The sequence below is a fragment of the Arachis hypogaea genome, chromosome 15, assembly GCF_003086295.3.
Source record: "Arachis hypogaea cultivar Tifrunner chromosome 15, arahy.Tifrunner.gnm2.J5K5, whole genome shotgun sequence".
Lineage (NCBI taxonomy): Eukaryota > Viridiplantae > Streptophyta > Magnoliopsida > Fabales > Fabaceae > Arachis > Arachis hypogaea.
In genome coordinates this window covers 128349147-128369559 of record NC_092050.1, presented here as the reverse complement: position 1 = coordinate 128369559, position 20413 = coordinate 128349147, and the positions used below count along the sequence as shown (strand labels likewise).

The 20413-nt window shown below is 36.9% G+C and overlaps 1 protein-coding gene across 1 annotated transcript; it reads right to left on the bottom strand.

Moving 5' to 3' along the window:
- Positions 1-7620: 7620 nt before the first annotated feature.
- On the bottom strand, positions 7621-16806 carry LOC112750643 (DDT domain-containing protein DDR4). Its single transcript, XM_025799448.3, has 12 exons — positions 15980-16806; positions 15731-15841; positions 14135-14221; positions 14011-14048; positions 13824-13905; positions 13200-13306; positions 12920-13085; positions 11267-11359; positions 10972-11095; positions 9716-9758; positions 8989-9171; positions 7621-8865 (listed from the first exon to the last, which is right to left on the bottom strand). Exons 1-12 carry the CDS (start codon positions 16400-16402, stop codon positions 7962-7964), a joined length of 2361 nt encoding a protein of 786 aa, XP_025655233.1. The 5' UTR covers positions 16403-16806; the 3' UTR covers positions 7621-7961.
- Positions 16807-20413: the final 3607 nt, after the last annotated feature.

The following is a 20413-nucleotide window of genomic DNA, read 5'->3' as shown; positions in this document are numbered from 1 at the left end:
GGGGAGAGGTTTCCAACAACTTTGGCAAGGTGATTTCAAGCTCCATTCCCTTGTACTCTTCCTTGACAACTTCCACCTCTTTGCAAGCTTCTTTGATTTCAACCGCTTCCTCTTGGTAGCTTTCTTCCAATTCAATCTCTTCTTCATTGCTCACCAAGGGCATGGGAGGTTGTGCTTCTTCTTCTTCAATCTCCATGTCAAGTCCAATGGGAGAGGATTTAATTTAAGATAAGGATTCATCAATGATTGAATCCATCTCTTGATCAACCTCTTCAAAGTCTTCAACCATGATATGCCTTGGAGGTTGTACACCCTCCTCAACATCAAATTCAAACGTCTTGGAAGGAGGTTCTATGACTTGACTTTCCCATGGAGGTTCCGCATCTCCTAAGTCTTTAACCACGTCCTCTTCTGTGATAATTTCGGCTTTCTCCACTTGCTCTAGTACAAAATCAGACTCATCCTTGATGATTTCCTTTCTATGACAACTCCTTTCAACTATTCTTTCATCTTCAAGGGTCTCTCCTACCGCTACCTTTAGGGCCTCCTCTAGCTTCTTATGAAGTATGGATTCGCGAAGATGATTCTTTCTCTCTTGTTCCATGTCAACAGCATAACTGGGATCATCTTACTCTTGGATTGATGGATATGGCCATTCTTGCACGGAAGGTGGTGGTGTGCTAAATCTTGAGGGTTGAATATAGAAGGTAGAGGGTTGGTTCATGCAGGATATAATATTTTGGAGTGTAGAGGTGAGACCAATGATATTAGAGATGAGTGTGTTGCTATCCAATGGAGGTTGGGGTGGATAGGAGAGTTCATTTGTTGGGAGAAAAGGCTCATAATACGGAGGTGGTTCTTCTTGATAAGGATATAGATATGGTGAATATTGAGGTGGTGGTTCTGGGTGTGGTTCATATGGTGGTCGGTGTGGTGGATAAGGATTAGGGTCATATGGAGGTGAATGGTAGAAAGGGGCTTGTGAGTGTGGTGGTTCAAAGTTATGTTGAGGAGGGGGCTCATGGGCATATGGTGGGGCTTGTTGGTAACTACAAGGGGGTCCACCATATTTATCATCTTGGTACGCACCCTGGAATGGCTCTTGACCATAGTAATTTGGTAGAGGATGGTTGTTACGAAGAGGTCCACCATAACTATTGTCTTGGTATGCATCATGGAATGGTTGTTGGTGATAGCGCATTGGAGGGAGTTGTTGCCAAGAGGGTTGATCAAATCCTTGTGGCTCCTCCCATCTTTGATTATTCTAACCTTGATGCCTGTTCTCATTATAGCTTCCATTCCCTACAACAACATTGGAACCAAGCTCATAGCGACAGGGGTGAGAATTCATAGTGGCTAATAAAAATTAAAAACAAAAACAAATAAACAAGCAAAAGCAAATATTTACAATAACCAATAATAAGGCACATGTTTGTAATTCCCCGGCAACGGCGCCATTTTGACGAACGAATTTCTTGCTAGTAAAGAATTCACAAATAAAGTCTCATTGCTAGTATAGTTTCTAAACCAACAAAAATCCTTTCGTACAAAAATTTGGTTGTCACAAGTAACAAACCCTTAATAAAATTGATAACCGAAGTATTTAAACATCGGGTCGTCTCTCAAGTTGCAGGGAGGTGTAATTTATTATTGGTTATGGAAAAAGTATCTTTTTGGGTTTTTTGAAAGGTTGAACAAGGAAATAAAATGGCAAGAAATTAAATCAATAACTGAGAAAACTCTTGGCAAGGTATATGAAAATTGGACGTCCTATCCTAGTTACCCTTATCAGTTGTGATGAGAATTGTTCATTGCTCCCACTTGGTTATCCTCTAACTATAAAGGAAGGTCAAGTGGATAAATCAATATGAATCCTCAAGACCCAGTCAACACCCAAGGAAAAACTAGAGTTAGTAGAATTCAAGTCAATTAGCAACTCTCAGTTATCAATCAACAAAGGAGTTTGATAACTCAAGCGTCTCCAATTAATCAATTCAAGCTAAGAATGTAAAAATCTAATTAAAATCATAAATATAAAATACCTCAAATTGCATTAAATAAAAAAATCAAATCTAACATAGGGTTTATAAATCGAATTGGGGAAATAAACAAATCAACAAGAGAACATAGATAAACTAGGATGCTAGAAGAAATAAAAGTAGAAAAAAAACTAAATTAAAGGAACATTGAACCTGGAATTGAGAAGAAATAAACCTAAAACTAAGAGAAATCTTAAATCCTAAAACCTAGAGAGATGAGAGAGCCTCTCTCTCTAGAAACTACATCTAAAACCTAAATTGTTGTGAATAGTGAGAAGTGTGTTGAGTCTCTACTTGTCCCCTGGTTTTAGTCTGTATTTTTGGGCCAAAAACTAGGTCAAAATAGTCCAAAAATTGCCCCTAGCGATTTCTGATACGTCCAGCACATGGCTCTATCATGCGTACGCGTCATCCACGCGTACGCGTGGATTGAACTTTCGCCAGGTCACGCGTACGCGTCATCCACGCGTGTGCATCGCCTAACAGCATGGCAACTATAGCAAATTACATATCATTTTGATGCCCCGGATGTTAGCTTTCCAACACAACTGGAACCGCCTCATTTGGACCTCTGTAGCTCAAGTTATGGTCAGTTAAGTGCAAAGAGGTCAGGCTGGACAACTTAGCAATTCCTTCAACTTCTTGTATTCCTTCCACTTTTGCATGCTTCCTTTCCATCCTCTAAGTCATTCCTGCCCTATAAACCCTGAAATCACTTAACACACATATCAAGCATCGAATGGTAATAAGAGAGGATTAAACATAGCAACTTTAAGGCCAAAGAAGCATGTTTTCAATCATAGCACAAAATTTGGAAGGAAAATGTAAAACATGTGGATTATATGAATAAGTGAGCAAAGAATTCATAAAAACCACTCAAATTAGCACAAGATAAACCATAAAATAGTGGTTTATCAATACTCCTGGAGTCTCCATGTTGCCCTCCGACAGAACCTCGGATACTAGTGAGTTCAAGTTTAATTGTGGCGTACTTACTCATTTTTTATTGCTATATATGGAGTAGTTTCCAACCATGAATGTTTTATTTCGTTAGGGAGGTCCAGAGAGTTGGTGGAGTGCATACTTGTTTAGCACCCACCATGTCCCAAGACCATCGACAGTTGGACAATAGCCTCATCTGCAAGGTCATTCTGCCATTGATACAGTCCAACCCATCGGTGTGCTATAGAGCACAGAGAATGGTATGTCCATGCAAGCACCGCCAAACTCCAAGACAACCCATGACACCTGATGGTGGCAGAAATTGACCAGTTAAGAAATTAATAAACGAAATGCGTTGCAAGTATAGTTCTTAACCAGCTAAGATCCGCCTTCTCAATTTAAAAGGGGTTGTCACAAAAAATTTAGAATTAAAATTACTGGGAGTATGAGTCCCAGGTCGTCTCCCAACGAGTTGCAAGAAAGAGTGCTAATTTATTAATTAGAAATTTTTCAGAAGGTTTGAGTTGGATAATGAGTAATTAAAATAATTGTAAATTAAAGTAATAAAACTAAGAATTATTATTAATATAAAAAGCCTTGACTGGGAAATTGATTAATTGGAAGTTCTATCCTTGTTGGAATCTTCTCAAGTGTAATGTAAAGAGGTTGTTGTTTTCACTTAGTTAACCCTTACTGAGTAAAGAAAAGTCAAGTGATTAGGCTGATTCTTATCCGCTGATCCTAATCCTTTCCCTTGGGAAGGTCTAGCGTTAGTAGATAAAGAATTAGCCAACAATGCTCAATTTAACTAAGTACTTGAGCATTCCAACTCAAGTGTCTCGTCTTAATCAACCCCATGTCAAGTAGAAAATATACTCCATTGACATGGAATTAATATTCATAAAAATATAAGAGGACATATTTGAATAAAATAAAATAGAGATTTAAAATTAATTAAAAGTAAAAGCAATTCTATGTATTAATAAATCCAAAATGCAACATACTTATTTGAATAGGGTCAATGATCAACTGAAAAGAGTAAAGGAATAAGGAAACAAACTAAAAGTAGTGTCTTCAACGGAGGTAATGACTCTTCAGCATCCAAAATCCAAAGCAAAAGCATAAACTACTAATGTAAAACTAATCTCGATTCAGATCTCAAACTAAAAGTAATCCTAATATCGATGTATCTGAATGTGTGTAGATGCGTGTTGAGTCTCTGTACGTTTCCTAGCTTTAGTCTGTGTTTCTGGGCCGAAATTTGGGTCAAAATGCAGCCCGAAATCGCCCCCAGCGTATTCTGTTATTTTTGCAGATCGCGCAGGTCATGCGTACGCGTCATCCATGCGTTCACGTCATTCAGCGATTTTCCTTGTCACGCGTTCGCGTCATCCACGCGTTCGCGTCATTCGTGCAGACTTCAATCCACGCGTTTACGTCAGGCACGCGTTCGCGTCGCTGTTATTTCTTCATTTCGCGCGCTCGCGTGAGCCATGCGCTCGCATCAGTGTTTGCTGGTCATCTCCTTAGTTTCTTGTGTTCCTTTCATTTTTGCAAGCTTCCTCTCCATTCTCTAAGTCATTCCTGCCCTATGAAGCCTGAAACACTTAACACACGGATCACGGCATCGAATGGTATAAAGGAGAATTTAAATACATAATTAAAAGATTTCTAGGAAGCAAGTTTTCAACTATGGAACAATTTTGGGAAGGAATTGTAATATCATGCTAATCATATGAATAAGTGGGTAAAGACTTGATAAAACCACTCAATTAAACACAATATAAATCATAAAATAGTGGTTTATCAACACCGCTCAAAGTCCTGAAGCAGTGGCAGCCACCGCAGATGGACCAAGTTGTTCGAATTGTCCGTCATCAGATACCCTCGATCAGTAACACCTCACATACTTTCGGAGTGTCTTCGGGTCGTCCGTCTATGGCATATGGCGGACACGGTCCCGCAGACATGTAAGTTTCAGCAAGAACGACTCCTCCCTCTGCACACCCTACTGTGGAACCACCGGAGGCATAGCACCGAGCAGCCGCTCCACCAACTCCCATGTCTCTGTGCCATACCACCTGTAGAAATCACGAAAGCACCCCCCCAACTGGCTCCCCGTGTGCGCGTAGCCCAAGGTGGTACGTCACATCCTACAGAGTGATAGTGGCCTTACCCCATGGCAGATGAAACATGTAGGTCTCCGAACGCCATCGCTCTACGAATGTCGTGATCAGAGAATTGTCGAATACGAAATTTCTTAGCAGCACCATGTCGCCAAATCTAGCCTCCCTCAGATACGGGACGATGGCGTCAGGTGGTGGAAGCGTGTGGCTCACTCGCCGAGGCAGAAGTAAGCGAGACCTCTGACAAAAAAAAAATTTCACAATTATTATTTATAAAAAATTTGTATAGGTCTATCAACATATCAAACTGGCTTAACTATTCTATACATTTGCTTAATAGGATTTTAGTCGTATGTACTCATTTACTTTATGTCGACACGACATTTTCCGTTAATATGTACTTACTTAACTAATACACATTTCCTCAATACGTTACGTGAAATTAAAATATTTAATAATGTAATTAATAATTTAATTATCAAACTTTAACTTCATAATCTAATTATCAAACTTGGATAGTTAATAACTAAATTAATAAATTAAGAAACATGTGACCAATAAACTAACCTTAACGGTTGAAAAACATCTATCCTAACATTTAAACTCTAAATTAGTAATTATGTAGTTAACAACTTAATTACAAAAAATCATAACCGCATTCCTAGAATTATTAGTTACTATCAGTGACATGTTCCTAATGATATAAATTGTATTCTAGTTCTTGAGAAGTACTCTAACCTTGGCTATACATATATGGGATTACATAAACGTCAAGATAATAAAACCAACCGCAAAGTCAGCTGTCCTGGCGTAGTGCCATGTCACGTTCAGCCTGTTGATGTCCCGATCACGTGTATTTGCGCGCGCCATCTTCGTCTAACTCGATAATATGGTCAGAAAGGGGTAGAAGAGAAGAGAAAGTGGTGGAAAGGTTCGAAATGGGGGCCAGATCCTCGCTGTAAATGACATCTATATATATGCGTCCCCCAGCATTATCTCGTTTACAGTGTAAATGAGATAAGCTTGCACGTATCTCGTTTACACTGTAAACGAGATATACACGTGTCACGCACACTAGTCTTATCTCGTTTACAATATAAACGAGATACGTGCAAACTTATCTCGTTTACACTGTAAATGAGATAAGACTGGGAAACGTATTTTTGTAATAATCTTTATAATTATTTATTTCAATAAATAAAATATTTATTTAATTTATTTAAATAAAAAATCCCATAAACTCTAATCCCAATATAACTTAGCGACTAAATTGATAGATTTTCATAAATATATTTATTTAATGTGTAATTGAACATGCTAGGTGTCATGTATGTTGTTAGTTAACATTTTATATCATCAGTTTTTGACAAAAACTGTTAATAAAGTGATGGAAAGACAAAAATAATTAATTCATAATCTTTATAAGACCAATTTAATTGATAAATTTTTTTAATAATGAATTCGAAAAATGACCTATCTTTCATGAACTAATTTGACTACAAATATGTAGTTATCTTATTGTTAGTGCAAATATCATATTTTTGGGCCGTTAAGATAAAAGCATGGAGCAGAACCACCACATCACTGACTATAAAAACCACTTGAGCACTTGACCAAAAAAAAAAAAAAAAAAACCACTTGAGCAATATCTTGAAGGCAACCAGGATAACAAAAGGTCGAACAGTATCTGACGCCAGTTTTTTTCAAAGATTTTATGTATGATAATTTTCTTGAAAAACCTATTACTATTAGTCTTAGGGGTGGCAATATGTACTCTATCCGCGGGTATCCAACCCGATCCGACCCCACCCGGTTGGGTAGAGTTGCCAATCCGATCCGCAGCGGATAGGGTAGTGTGGGTAGGGTTTTCGTGCGGGTCGGGTAGGGTGCGGGTTGAGCCTCAACCCTACCCGATCAACCCGCATCTTATATATGTATATGTTATATACTTATATAAAAATATGTTTTAAGTAGATGTTGAACCAAATACCTCTCACTAAATGCAAAAGACCCTTAGTCATTAAAAGAAGATCATTAATTAATAACTTAATAAACTTTTTTTTACATAAAAGTCACTTCTATTTTAAATTATCATCAAGTTATATAATAATGTTACATCTTTTTTTGTAACCCGCGGGTAGGGTCGGGTACCCGCGGATTAAAAGCGGGTAGGGTTGGATACCCACGGGTTAAGAGCGGGTAGGGTTAGGATTGAGATATTCTCAACCCGCGGGTAGGGTTAAGGTTGGCTCCAAATCCTACCCTACCCTACTCTACCCATTGCCACCCCTAATTAGTCCTTCATGAAATGTTTCAAAAACTTATCCGTCCTGTTACTCGTTTAATTTTTTTTTTTTTTTTTTTTTTTTTTGTGAAGGGGACCTAGGGCCCTCGTTTAACATAATTTAAGAAAGCTAATTAACCAAAGCTAACCACTAACCCGTCCATCTAACCATCTGAAAGGAAAAAGGAGGCAAAAATAATAAGAAAAAAAGAGTAAAAGACTAAAGGGCTTGATAATCTAAAGGCAATATCTTGTGTTAAAAGTTACAGTACTTGTTAAGAGTTATTGTACATGATCGATTGAAAGGGCTAAATAACGCCCCACAAATTCTCATCCATTCTGCTAGACACTTTTGAATGTAGAACTACTTAAATACTAAAAAATGACTACCTAATCTACACAACTCAGTATCATGCTGCTTATGGGTTCAGATTGCCTAAGGAAGAGGACCAGGTGGTAACTTCCTCTGAGGCACATAACAAAATTTATAGTCCTATTATCTATCATACATATGTGGCTTCCTTGATAGAAAAACTACCATGCTTACAAAAGGCAGATGGAGAGGCTTCACTAATCACCATTGCCTTCATGTTTAGATGTATGTGAAGTTGGACCGTCATCAAAACCTGAACTGGGAGCAAGCTCATTCAGATCAAGGAAACGTCTCTTCGACATGCCCTCAACTTCCTCTTGGCCTGGCGGACTACTTGAGTTTTCAGGATGCTGGTTCTGGTCTTGGTATTGATTTCGCGGATTTTCTCCTGCAGGCTCTTCATTTTCTCCTGTTGCAGGCTCTTCGGTTTTTGCTGCTACAGGATATTCATTTTCTCCTGCGGCATGATCTTCGTTTTCTGCTGCTCCAGGATCTTCATTTTCTCCTGCTGCAGGATATTCGTTTTCTGCTGCTGCAGGGTTAGTGGCAGGCTCATCGACTTTGAATTCCCGATCATCATCATTACCATCTGATTCTTCACTTTCCACCATGAACTCCCCATTCTCACTATGATCTGAGCATTTATCCGATGCATTAGACTTGTCAGGTTTGATAAACTCTGTGTCTGACTCAGACATCTCATATTGCCGATAATTTATACGGTTCCTAGTTGCCCTCTTACTGCGCCTAAGACCTGAATGAATCTCACCCATAGACCTCAGTTTAGTTTCCCTCCTAGTACGGCCTGGCAATTGCTTGACTTTACGAGGCTGGGGTTTGTCACTATCCTCACTGATACTCATGGAATCTTCTTCCTCTTCCTCTTCAACATTGTCTTCATCCCAATGATATTCTTCATCCCCTTCAGATGCAGAGCTACTAGAGAACTTCCTTCGCTGCTTACGTTTCCGGAGATACTCTTCATCATATACGGCTTCTCCAACAATATCATCATCGCTGTCAAAGTCTACATCATTATCTGATACCACCTCGATAAACTCATTCTCAGAGTAACGCCTGGGCCTCTGCCTTTGTCGGTTGCTGATGCAGAATCAAGATGAACAATGAAAATCGGATAATACATAGATTAATTTGAGGGGAAAGTGTTTTCTTTTCTTTTTTCTTAGCAGATAAAAGGGGAGATGGAGGGGAAGAACTACAAACCTTCTGTCCAACATATCCCTTTCATGCTCTTCTTCATCATCAAAGTCAGGTGATTTTGGAGATGCCATACTGAACTGATGTTGAGAGGCATATGAAGGACCACTTAATTTTCCATTAGTAAGAGCATCAGGTTTTACTCCTGCTTCTCTCCTGGGTATAGGTTCCGGAGATGGTTGCTTTTTCCTGACAAAGGAAGAAATAGATGTGTTGTATAAGTACACAGGACGAATAAATGAGCAAGTATCAAGCTTGATAGCTTAGGTAACGTCATTGGGTCTTAAAATAACTCACATTGTAAAAATCATACAAGTTTACATATTTCAAAAATTTCATTTTAAAAATGAGACATTAGACATAACTAAATACCAATTTTATGATTAATATTGAAATTATAATTTTATAAGAAAATAAGCGAAAGAAAGATTGTTATAACTCGAGATATATGAATCAATTGTGTTAGACCGTACTTTAATCTATCGATATATTATTCTTCCTTGACAAAATATAACTAATTAATGGTAAATATATTAACTTAGCTTAACAAAGTAAATATATTGCACAAAATAAGGAAGCTAACTCATGTATCCAACAAAACCGATCAAAATTGTACGTTTGCAAGGGTAAAAACTAAGTGTAATTTTAACTCCAAACCAGCCAGAAAGTATAGAAAAATATCAAAAACAGATTTTTATAGAGGGTTAGGAAGACAGAAAGATGAATAACATACTTGGTTATCTTGATTGCCTCATTGATAGACCGATCATAATCATCTGCAATAACAATGAATCAAAGTTAGATTAGTGTAAAGTCAGTGCATAGTGATACCCAGGAAACATAAAATTAGGTAGTGCAGGTGAATTTAGATCCTTTAAAGTGAAGAAGTTGATAAAGTGACAAAGTGAGGGATTAATCACTATTGAATTTGTAACTTCCATGAGATGTGTACCCCACTATCTTAATTAAGAGTGATTAACTCTTCACTTTAACACTTTACTAACTTCCTCACTTTAGAGGATCTTGATCCAGTTCAAGTGAGAAACTAGATCATACTACTTATACAAAATCCCAGGGTATATAAAATTGCTTTTCCAAGCATAACAAAATTGTGAACAACATAATCAAGGCAGGGTGCTTCTATAAAGAAGAGCTTGGTAATACAACTTTCGTAAGAAAGTGTGGTCATGTGTAAACTAACAAGGCTAACAGAAGTATATAAGAAATATTCAACACATTTACCAGATTGATTTATTAATCATTCAATGATCCTAAAACCACCAAGCAACAGAAAGCACCAGTTTAATATACCAAGATATTGCACATTATCCCAATCATATATTAGCATCATAGAGTATCTAGACTAGATATCTAGAAGAAATCTAAGAATAACTTGTATTTCTTTTTTACTTCTTGATTTGCGACTCTAACTAAGATTAGGAGTCTAGTATTAGTTTTTTGGGATTAAAGAAATATAAATATGAAAACAATGATACAAGAAATTGGGAGACCTCCTTACAAAAGAAAAAACTAACAAAAGAGAAAAGGATCAATGAAGTATATCCTTCCAATCTCTCAACATGATTGAGGGAAAAAAACTACAAAAAAAAATTCCTTTAAATAGGAGTCACATAATTTTTCCCCATAAAAAGAGACAGTGACACAAGAAGCTGTGAGGACAAAAGATCCTTCTCACAAGAGCAAAATAAAAAAATTAAAAAAAAAATTTCAAGGATGCATAGTAGTTACCAAGGAAAAAGCTTATTATTTACTACTAAAACCAGACATTTCTCACGAAGAATATAGACATTATTTTCCACATGAGTTCTATCTCCAAAACCAGACAGTTGCAGTGCATGCCAAAAATAACAGGAGGGTGACAAGGACAACTAGTTAAATCAAATGCAAATCATGTATTGCGGGCAACAACTACAAACAGAATGAAAAAAGATGGCTCCATGGTTAAAAGTTCCTTGAACTTGCCCTTACCAAAAGTGTAAGTAACAGGTTTCCTATCACGAAGTGAACGCCCCGTGGCAAGCCCATCAACACCCAAGAAATTATCAAGCAGAAGGGCTTCTCTGTGTTGCTTTTTCATCAATCTTTCCTTTTTCTGCACAAATATAGTGTCAACTAAGAATAACACAAGATTCTTCACAAATCAAGATTTTTTTATAAAAAAAAAAGGGAAAGAACATGGTTTCAAGTTCAGTTGAGAATCCTATCTTCTCAATTTTATTAACCCTCACCACCGAAAACAAAGGTACACATGAAAATAAAGTACCTTGTGAACTTTCTCAATTTCAGGAAGCATATCTATCTTCAGCTTTTTCCCTACAGAAGCCTCCGTTCTGTTTTTACTGGAGAAAAGTTTCTCCTATGCAACCAGATGCATAAATTCAAATAAGCTATTGCTCAAATGAAAAAATAAAGTAGTTGCAACACATGGAAAACAAAACTCTGTTTCATTGTTTCCCTTGAAAATGGAAAAGAAAAATAAGGGTGATTCATATCATCAGAAAATAAACAAATGCCCACATTATGAGAAATCAACAAAAAACACATTGACCCAGAAATTAGATTTTTGAGTATCAATGAACATGAACATTTAACCACATTAAACATCTGATCAAAAAATAATTGTTACAGCTAATTTTGACCAGTTTTATAGGTGCAAGTCATTAGCGAAGACTGGAGTCTGGCTAATACTAAACTAATCATTGGCCTTTGAAAAAGAAAAATAAAATACAATAAATTAAGAAAAGGGCTTAATACACATCACTAAGTCAGAGATACGGTTTTTGGGTTATACAAATTCCATTAATTTGTAATCAATTGTTCTAATAATAGAAAAGAAGATAAAATCTTTTTCAGTAATGTACAAGTCACTTTCACTTGGTCTACCATGAAGCAAGAAAAGCCAAAAATTCACAAAATGCTGTATCATCTCTTCATTTTAAGAGAAAATTGTCCACATAGCATCTCTGGTTCTATTTTCTAACTCATTTCTCTCGCACACAAGTATTGAACAGCATAAATTTTTCAGTATCCCATTCCACCCACCCACCCCCCCCCCCTTTTTTTCTTTTTTTTTCCTATTACTTGTCTATATCTCTTCTACACAATGTTTCAACATCCTTGAAGTTTACTTCCATCCACTTCAATAAACTTCTCTTTAGCTCTTAATGGTTTGTTTATAGAGATGATTTATGAGAAACACCATGATGATTGAAGTTCAACAATGCAACAAACCACACCTAGTGGATACATAATGGTTTCAACGGATAGCATACAGTGATAAAGATTTCTTACCGCAGTATTCTATCACTAGTTAACTCAAGTTTTACTCAACAGTTGGATGTTTCAATTTGCTTTACCCATCTGAAACGGTGATAATGGAATGAAACATTACAAATATATATAACATTTGTAATCACATCAGGTGATTTAAACTATTGTAGTTTTTTTTTTTTCTCCTTTTTAATCTTTGTTATAATTGTAATCTGATAAGCAAAACTTTAAGCTACTGAGGTTACTCCATCAGATATGTTGAGGATCTCTTGTACTCCCATCTTGTAAATTTCTATCTTCTACTGAATAAGATTCTTCTTTTATTTTTTTTTTAAAAAAGAAGTTTCTGTTTTCATAACCATACTTCATCTGGATTTGCTATTAAATTACAGTCAATCAGAAGTTTACCCGTACATTATAAATCAAGTCATGTTTCTAAGTGCATATAATAAGTCAACAAATCAGGATAAATTTGTGATTCCAGTACAAAAGCACCATTATTAATGTACTAATTTATGTATCAAGCTAACCATGACCTAGCCCATGAACCTAACACTGAAGTCCAATTCAAGCAAAACACTCAAGAATTGTTTAAAAATTTAAAACATTCAAACAGAATATAGTTAGACAAGCCTCAGTAACTTACAGAAACATCTTGAAACTCATCAAAATTGGTAGCAATTGCTTCCCACTGGTATGATGTGTTAGAAAGAACCCGGGAACCTCTTGGTTTCCCTTTCCTCTCTTGAACCACTTCAGTTTTCCTTATTTCCCTATATAACCTATGTCCAATAATTGGGTCATCTTCATACCTACACTAATTAAATTGCAAATGAATAAAAGCATGAAGAGACATGAATGTGCAACAACAGTCCTAATAACATTCAAATTTTGAAAAGTTCTAATTGAAAGAAACTATTCATCACCAATAAGAAATTCCATGCGAATCACCACCGATACGCTCCTTTCGGAATGTGGAAAGTTGAACTCCATGTTTGAGTGAATTGTCAATGTAATTTCGGATATCTTCTTGCTGCAAAATATTAGCAAAACCTATCATTGTAAGCCCAGTAGTATATCTGCTTCCCCCTATCCCCAGCCTCCTCAAACTCCCCAAAGTGTGTTATTAGAGAGTAAAAAGTCCCAAGTCAATACAAAAGCCATTAGCCTGATGATAGCATGACCATGCATCTATGTGAATTGTATTACATATGATTATAAAGGCTGATTATCACACCCTTATTAGTTACACGCAAAAGCAGAAAGTAGCAATTCATATGAAAGATAGTAGGAGCAGGACAAATAAAACAAAAGGGGGAGGTAGGTTGCATCAAAACAAAGCAACAATGATTATAAAAGGGTAAATTTTCAGACATAGATTATACAGCGTTAATTCAATGAACAGCGTGAATGGACTTAGCATAATTTTCCAACAAGAGCCAAGCTAACATCAAGCAGAGTGATCACATCCTACTATTCTGAAATTCACCCATTTAAGTGAAAAAGGTATAACAAGTATAAACACGTAAAGCTCTAATTAGTAATTATACCTCAACGCGGATATCACATAATGCCTTTAAGATGACTACACGGACCCCTGGATCGAGTGATCTGTATGCTTCAACCTCCGCCCTGTCATGTTAACAACTTAACATAAGCTGAGACTTTGCAAGTGCACAAAGCTTAACAAGTAACAACATGGCATTTTGGTAATTGAACGGCAAGATGAATGTTTACCCATGTGAAGCAACAATTGGAAGATCCCCATCAGCAACCTGCATTTGATTTTCATCCTCATATTAGCTAGAGAAACAACAAAATATACATTATTCTCAAATATCAGCTTAAAGTTCCCCATTACCCAATGCCACCAATCTCTCAATTTTCTGCACAATACAGTTATCCAAGTATCACGTGTGAGCGCCATTCGTGTAATGGGAGGGATTGCCTATCAAAAGATTCAGTCAAGTGATTATTAGACAGGTAGCAGTTTCACAAGTATGTTATATAAGAAAGGAAACTTTTCATTTCCTCAATAAAAGACACTGACAGATGAGTGCCTATTACTGTCTGGCCAAAAAAGACAATGTCAAATACCAGTTACAGGACCTTCGACTGGAAGATACCTTACATTAAACTACTATGACTTTCTGTAACAGTCTCAATCATAAAAAGTAATGTGTGGCTGATGTTATTTTATAGTTAACCCAATGAAAAACATTAACAAGTTCAATTATTACCATAATTTTGATTGGCTCCTCTCTGAACATGACACAATAGATCACAGACCCGTGAAAAGTTTAGATTTTACACTGGCATAGATGTTGACAGAGCCCGAGGTTCATTGCACAACAGTAGAGTTAAAGTACAAAACTTCAAATACCATTACAACATCTGAGAATGTAAGGAAGCTAACATTAAACAGCCTTAATTTTCTCTCACTGTCCACTCTCTATCTACCATATATACCTACCCAACAAGTACGAGATGAATGGAAATTGACATTATTGCATTGCTCAATCAAAATGCTAAATTTAGAATCTTACTTAGACAACTTCGAACACTATCACCAGTATCACCAGTTGAGGGACTTGGTCTATGACATGGTTTATGAAAGAATGCAATGCTGCCATTTGGAGAATCTACACAAGTTACTGAATGGCGGTGGTTGTTCTTGTTCTCAAGTACAATCACTGTTTTAATTAAGTCATCTAATGTTAGATCAAGGACTCAATTAATATCCTGCCTCTATTCTCCTGAAGCACCGGAATTTCATAAAAGAGCTAAATCCTCACATTTGTCGAATAGTTTTCCTACAATATTTGAATCTGGCAGGAACCTGTACTTCAAGTTAGAAATCTCTAAGCAGAATTCGGTACAATGACCTTATTTGAGATTTCTTGAACGTTAGTTTTTACCTATAGTAATTTATTTGAGGCCACACCTAGCCGGTTGAATGATGACCAATCCCAAGGGTTGGGTAGTGACTCAGTCCTCAAGTTTATCATATGAACATGACCCATTCATTTGGAAAAACTTAGATAAGCTCCGTCTTTGTAGTCAACACACTTTCAAAACATATGACTAAAATTATGCTTATACTAAACAACAAATTTCTATCAGTTCACTCTGTTTCCATTCCTACGTCACTCATCCTACAACCATATACCAAAATATTTCTCAACAAAACTAGCATATAACAATGATTCTCAGTCCAACTTACACGCTGCAAACTCATAGCTATAAGCATTGCATAAATAATTAACTTCAACAAATGATAAACAAACATATAGCAGAAGACAAACACATCAACGAAATGCTCCACATACCTAACAAACACAGGAAAGAAAGGATATGACCTAAATTAACAGAAGAAAAGCGCAATGCAATACACAGGAATAAAATGTGTTAACCCACATTCTAAGAGAAACAGGAAAAGAAAAAAAAAGGCCCCAACCTTTAGCAAAGGCATGTGTATATAAGCTAATGTGTCATTTGGGGTAAGAAGTGCTGTCTCAAACTCTTCAGCTGAGAATTCTACTTGTATATTCAAAAGAGGCCTAAACAGCTGCAACACCAAAACCACGCCACATTAACCTCCAATAGCTTTTTTTGAAAACTATCATATAAAATGAAAAACCTTTGAAAGCCGAGCCCATTATTAAACCAAATCTAACAACAAAGCTGAAATCTTTTCAAAGCTCACATTCAAAAAATTGAGGGCGGAAGCTAACTCCCACATCGACCGGAGATGAAAGCGGGGCAACTGCGACGACGTGGGCGGTTCCACCAGCGGCGTCACGATCTTGCTGCATTGCTGCTGCTGCGACTGCGGAGGCGACGACGGCGACGGCAACTCCTCCCGCCGGCTCTGCTCCTTCTTCGCGGCCTTTTTCCGCCGTTCTATTGCCGGCTGCGACGCCGCTTGGATGCGTGCAGCGGCGCGAATGGTGCAGGCGCGAGACGGCCGGTTGCTACGATTAATGACCGGAGCCAGAGCCGGAGGAGGAGGTTCGTCAGCGGCGGTGGTTGTACCGGTGGTGGTGGTTTCCGTGTCCTTCTGAGAATCCGGTTCCGGCGAGTGAGGGTTGGAGGGTTCGTTGGCGGGAAGAGGAGATCCCTGAGACATGGTTTGTGAGAGAAAGAAAGAGATCAAAAAGGGTTTTAGGGTTTGTATCGTGGGATTACATGTAGAGGATCATATGATATGTTAGCATTGAAGAGAAGAAAATCAAAGTGAAGGGATTGTGGCAAGAGAAGGAGAGGGGGGAAGAAAGGGCCTTGTCATTTTTTTTTTTTTAATTAGAGAGAGATAAACAATAAAATGCAAATTAATTGTTTAAAAAAAATAATTAAGAAAAACAATGCACTCTGTTTTTTAGGGGGTACAAGCCCTCTAATATAAACTGCTATGTGCCTATATCCTAATGGAGTTACTGCCCATGCAGAAACACTTGGAGATAGTGTTGGGAGAGAAAGAGATCCGGTACCATAGATTAGAGTCGAAGAGGAGACAAAAATACCTTGTAATTTGGGTGAAAGAGGATAGAGTTAGACTTTTACTTTGTGTTCTTTGGTAAAATTGATTTATATTTTAAATTTATTTTTAAAAAAAAAATCTCTCTTGAAAAGGTTGGTTGGTACTTGGTAGGCGTTGTTTACGGGTTAAATTCATATTCGATTTTGAATCTTTTAACTCTAAATTATATATTGAAGAAAAATAAATACGCTTTCTATGGATTTTCATCTATAATCATTAACTATGTTAGCTAATTTCTTATTATTTTCTGGGTACTTTGATAAATAATTGAATAGGATAGTTTATTTTGAATTTTAAAAAATTTTCATAGCTATTTCAAGGGGAGCAGCAAAGAAAACACATATGCAATGCCTTGTTATGTTTCTGGAGATAAAGCTAAATTTAGTCTCTAAATGTTTGCCTCCATAATTAGTTTTTTTTTTTAAGGAAAATATATTTGTATTAAACTTTAATTCTCAAATTATTAAGGCAGACTCAATTACATATTTTTAAGGGTATTTTTTTCAGCCACATTAAATTTGGCTTGATAAGAATTAATTTTGTTAGATAATGAGTTATTAAATTCTCTTATCTTTTTACATGTAAAACTTTATAAAATTTGAACTTATTCAAAAGAATTTTACAATTAAAAATAATCACTCCAAAGGAACTACTAAACGGATATTCAAAGTTAAGGGTTCTAACCGTTTATATATTGTCTCCTTCCAACTCAATATTAAAAAACAGCATTGGGTTGCAAATTCCAAGCCCAAGTAAAAAGTCATAACCTCAGTTTCTCTAACTAAAAGAGATGAGGCAATCTCCAGCGTGGCAGTAGCTGCAACTACCCCTTCACTATCTCTAATAACTACACCAACTCCTCCTCTTCCTCCATTATTAGTAGCTGCATCAACATTTAATTTAAATGTGTTTGACAGAAGAGCACTCTAAGAATTAACACTTTAACTACCCGGTGAAGGTTCCTAAGGCAATAGTGGTCTTTCTACAATGAAATTTGCTTCTGTGAAACTTTTTTGGGCTCTCTCTAACAACACTTTTGGTAGGAATTGATCGTTCTCGAAAACTAATTTATTTTTCCCATGCCAGAGGTTATGGAGGGTGCATAAGAAAAGCCCTTTTTCCTCTTCCCCAATTTTCTTCAAGGTTATGTCAATCCAATCCAAGAGAGGGTTTCTTCCGCTGATTTTATTCTCAAAGTGAAGAAAGAGATGAACCAAAACCTCCTTATCCAGTTGCAATCCTTGAAAATGTGAGATTCAGTTTCTTCTTTCTCAAAACATCTGGGACAAATTGAAATGCATCTCACTTCCCTTTTCTGTAGATTTAATTTTGTAGGTAGTGATCTATGCATGAGCCTCCACATGAAGTTCAAAGTTTTGGGTGGTATTCTCATCTTCCAAAGCTGCTTCCATTGCTGCTTCTCTTCGAGGGTTGGTACGCTACCTTTCCCTTGTTCCCGACTATGCTTCCTTATCAAGTGATAAGCTTTATTTACTTCATATACCCCAGTTCTGTTAAATTTTCAATAAAAAATATCTTATTGTTCTTGAAAATGTAATGGTAGTGCTAGGATTTGATCTACTTCAAATGGTAGGAAATTATTTTTGATTATTTCTTGGTTCCAAGTTTTATTTTTCTGGTTGATAAGGTTGTCCACTGTGGCTTCCTGATCAAAACTTGCTTTGGGACTCTAGATTTTGTACCCGTTTTGATTAGGAAGCCACGTGTCTTCCCAAATTCTGGTGCTCCTCCCTGTCCCTATCCTCTAAAGTCCACCTAATTCCAGCACCCATTTTGTGCCCCAGATGCTCCTCCAAGTATAACTGGGATTGTGTCCTTTGTTTGCATGAAGAAAACTTTTTCTTGCAAAGTATTTGGCTTTTAGTATTCTTGCTGTCAGTGAATCAGGTCTCTTCATTAATCTCCAACCTTGCTTGACTAGCATGGTCTGGTTAAATGCTTTAAAACTTCTAAAGCCCAATCCTCCATCCTCTTTTATATTGCTAAGCTTGTTCTATCCTATCCAATGTATTTTCCTTTCTCCCTCCTTACTGCCCCAATAGAAATTGCCAATCATTCTCTTCAATTAGTTGCAAAGGCTCTTAGGTAATTGGAAGCATCCCATGATGTAAGAAGGATAGATTGAACAACAGACTTGATGAGATTTTTTTTTCCACTTTAGATAGAGTTTTCTATTTTCATCCTTTTAGCTTCTTCCAGGTTTTCTCTTGAACAAACTCAAAAATATGCTTCTTGGATCTACCGACCATAGTTGGTATTTCCAAGTATTTTGAGTGACTTTTTACTGCCTTTACATTCAACCAATCTTAGATAAACATCTATCTGGTAGGAGGTACATTTCGGTTAAACAAAATCCGACTTGTCCAAGTTAATTCTCTGTCTCGAAGCTAATTCGTAGTGTTTAAGAATCTCTATCAGTACTTGAATACTCTGATCTGTTGTTCTCAAAAAAAGAATACTATCATCCGCAAAAAAGAGATGGGTAATTTCTAGTGCCTGTCTTACAACCTTGATCCCCTGTATAACTTTCCTTTCTTGTGCTCTCCTCAGAAGATCGAAGAACACTTCAGCGCACAAGATAAAGAGATAAGGGGATAACGGGTCTCCCTGCCTGATTCCTCTCCCAGGATTAAACTCTTTAGTTGGACAGCTATTTATCAAAATAAAAAAGGATACTGTGCTTATGCATACCCAAATTAAATCAATCCATTTTTGTGGGAAGCCCAGAAATTTGAGCACTTCAATGAGAAAAGCCCACTCAATCTGGTAATAGGCCTTCTCCATATCTAACTTCACTCCTATATATCCCTTATTGCCCTCCTTCTTTTTCTTTATGAAATAAAATTTCTCAAATGCTGCTAGATCGTATCTATTATAAGTTTTCCTGGTGTAAAGGCACTTTAGAATTCTCCTATAATGTCTGGCAGGATCAGCTTTAGCCTATTTGCAATTGTCTTTGTCATGAGTTTGAAAATAACATTGCATAGAGAGATTGGCCTATAATTCTGTGTGGCTCGGGTGTTTGATTTTAAGGATGAGGCAGATAAAAGTTTTGTTCACCTCTAAGAGATCTCCTCCATTATTAAGAACGTTGAGTGTTCACTTTGTCACATCTTCTCCCATTGTGTTCCACATCTTTTGGTAGAAAAGAGCCGGTAATCCATAAGGCCCTGGTGTCTTTGTTGGGTGCATTTGGCTCAAGGCTATCTTGACTTTTTCTTTGATAAAATTGCTTTGAATTATATCTAATCTCTCTTGTGTTATCCTTCCCCTAACAACCTCAACTGTTTCTTCAATTTTCTCTGTATTTTCAGTAGCAAACAACCTCTTAAAATAGGTTGCCATCACCTCTTCAATTTTATCTTCTTCTTCATAGATTACTCCTGCATCATCCGATAATTTTTGCACTATATTTCTTCTCTTCCTTTGAGATGCTTTTTTATGAAAGAAACTTGTATTCCTATCCCCTGCCTTTAGCCAATTTTCTCTTGACCTTTGCGACCACCAGATTTCTTCTTGCTTTAGGAGCACATCCAATTCTTCTTGGATTTTCTTTGATTGTGTCATTGTTGCTTGTGT

Coding starts and splice junctions, on each gene's coding strand:
- LOC112750643 (XM_025799448.3), bottom strand. CDS start 16,402: ATGTCTCAGGGATCTCCTCTTCCCGCCAACGAACCCTCCAACCCTCAC. Junction 15,842..15,979: donor CCGCCCTCAATTTTTTGAAT/GTGAGCTTTGAA, acceptor TTGGTGTTGCAG/CTGTTTAGGCCTCTTTTGAA. Junction 9,172..9,715: donor GAGGCAATCAAGATAACCAA/GTATGTTATTCA, acceptor TTCCTTTGTCAG/GAAAAAGCAACCATCTCCGG.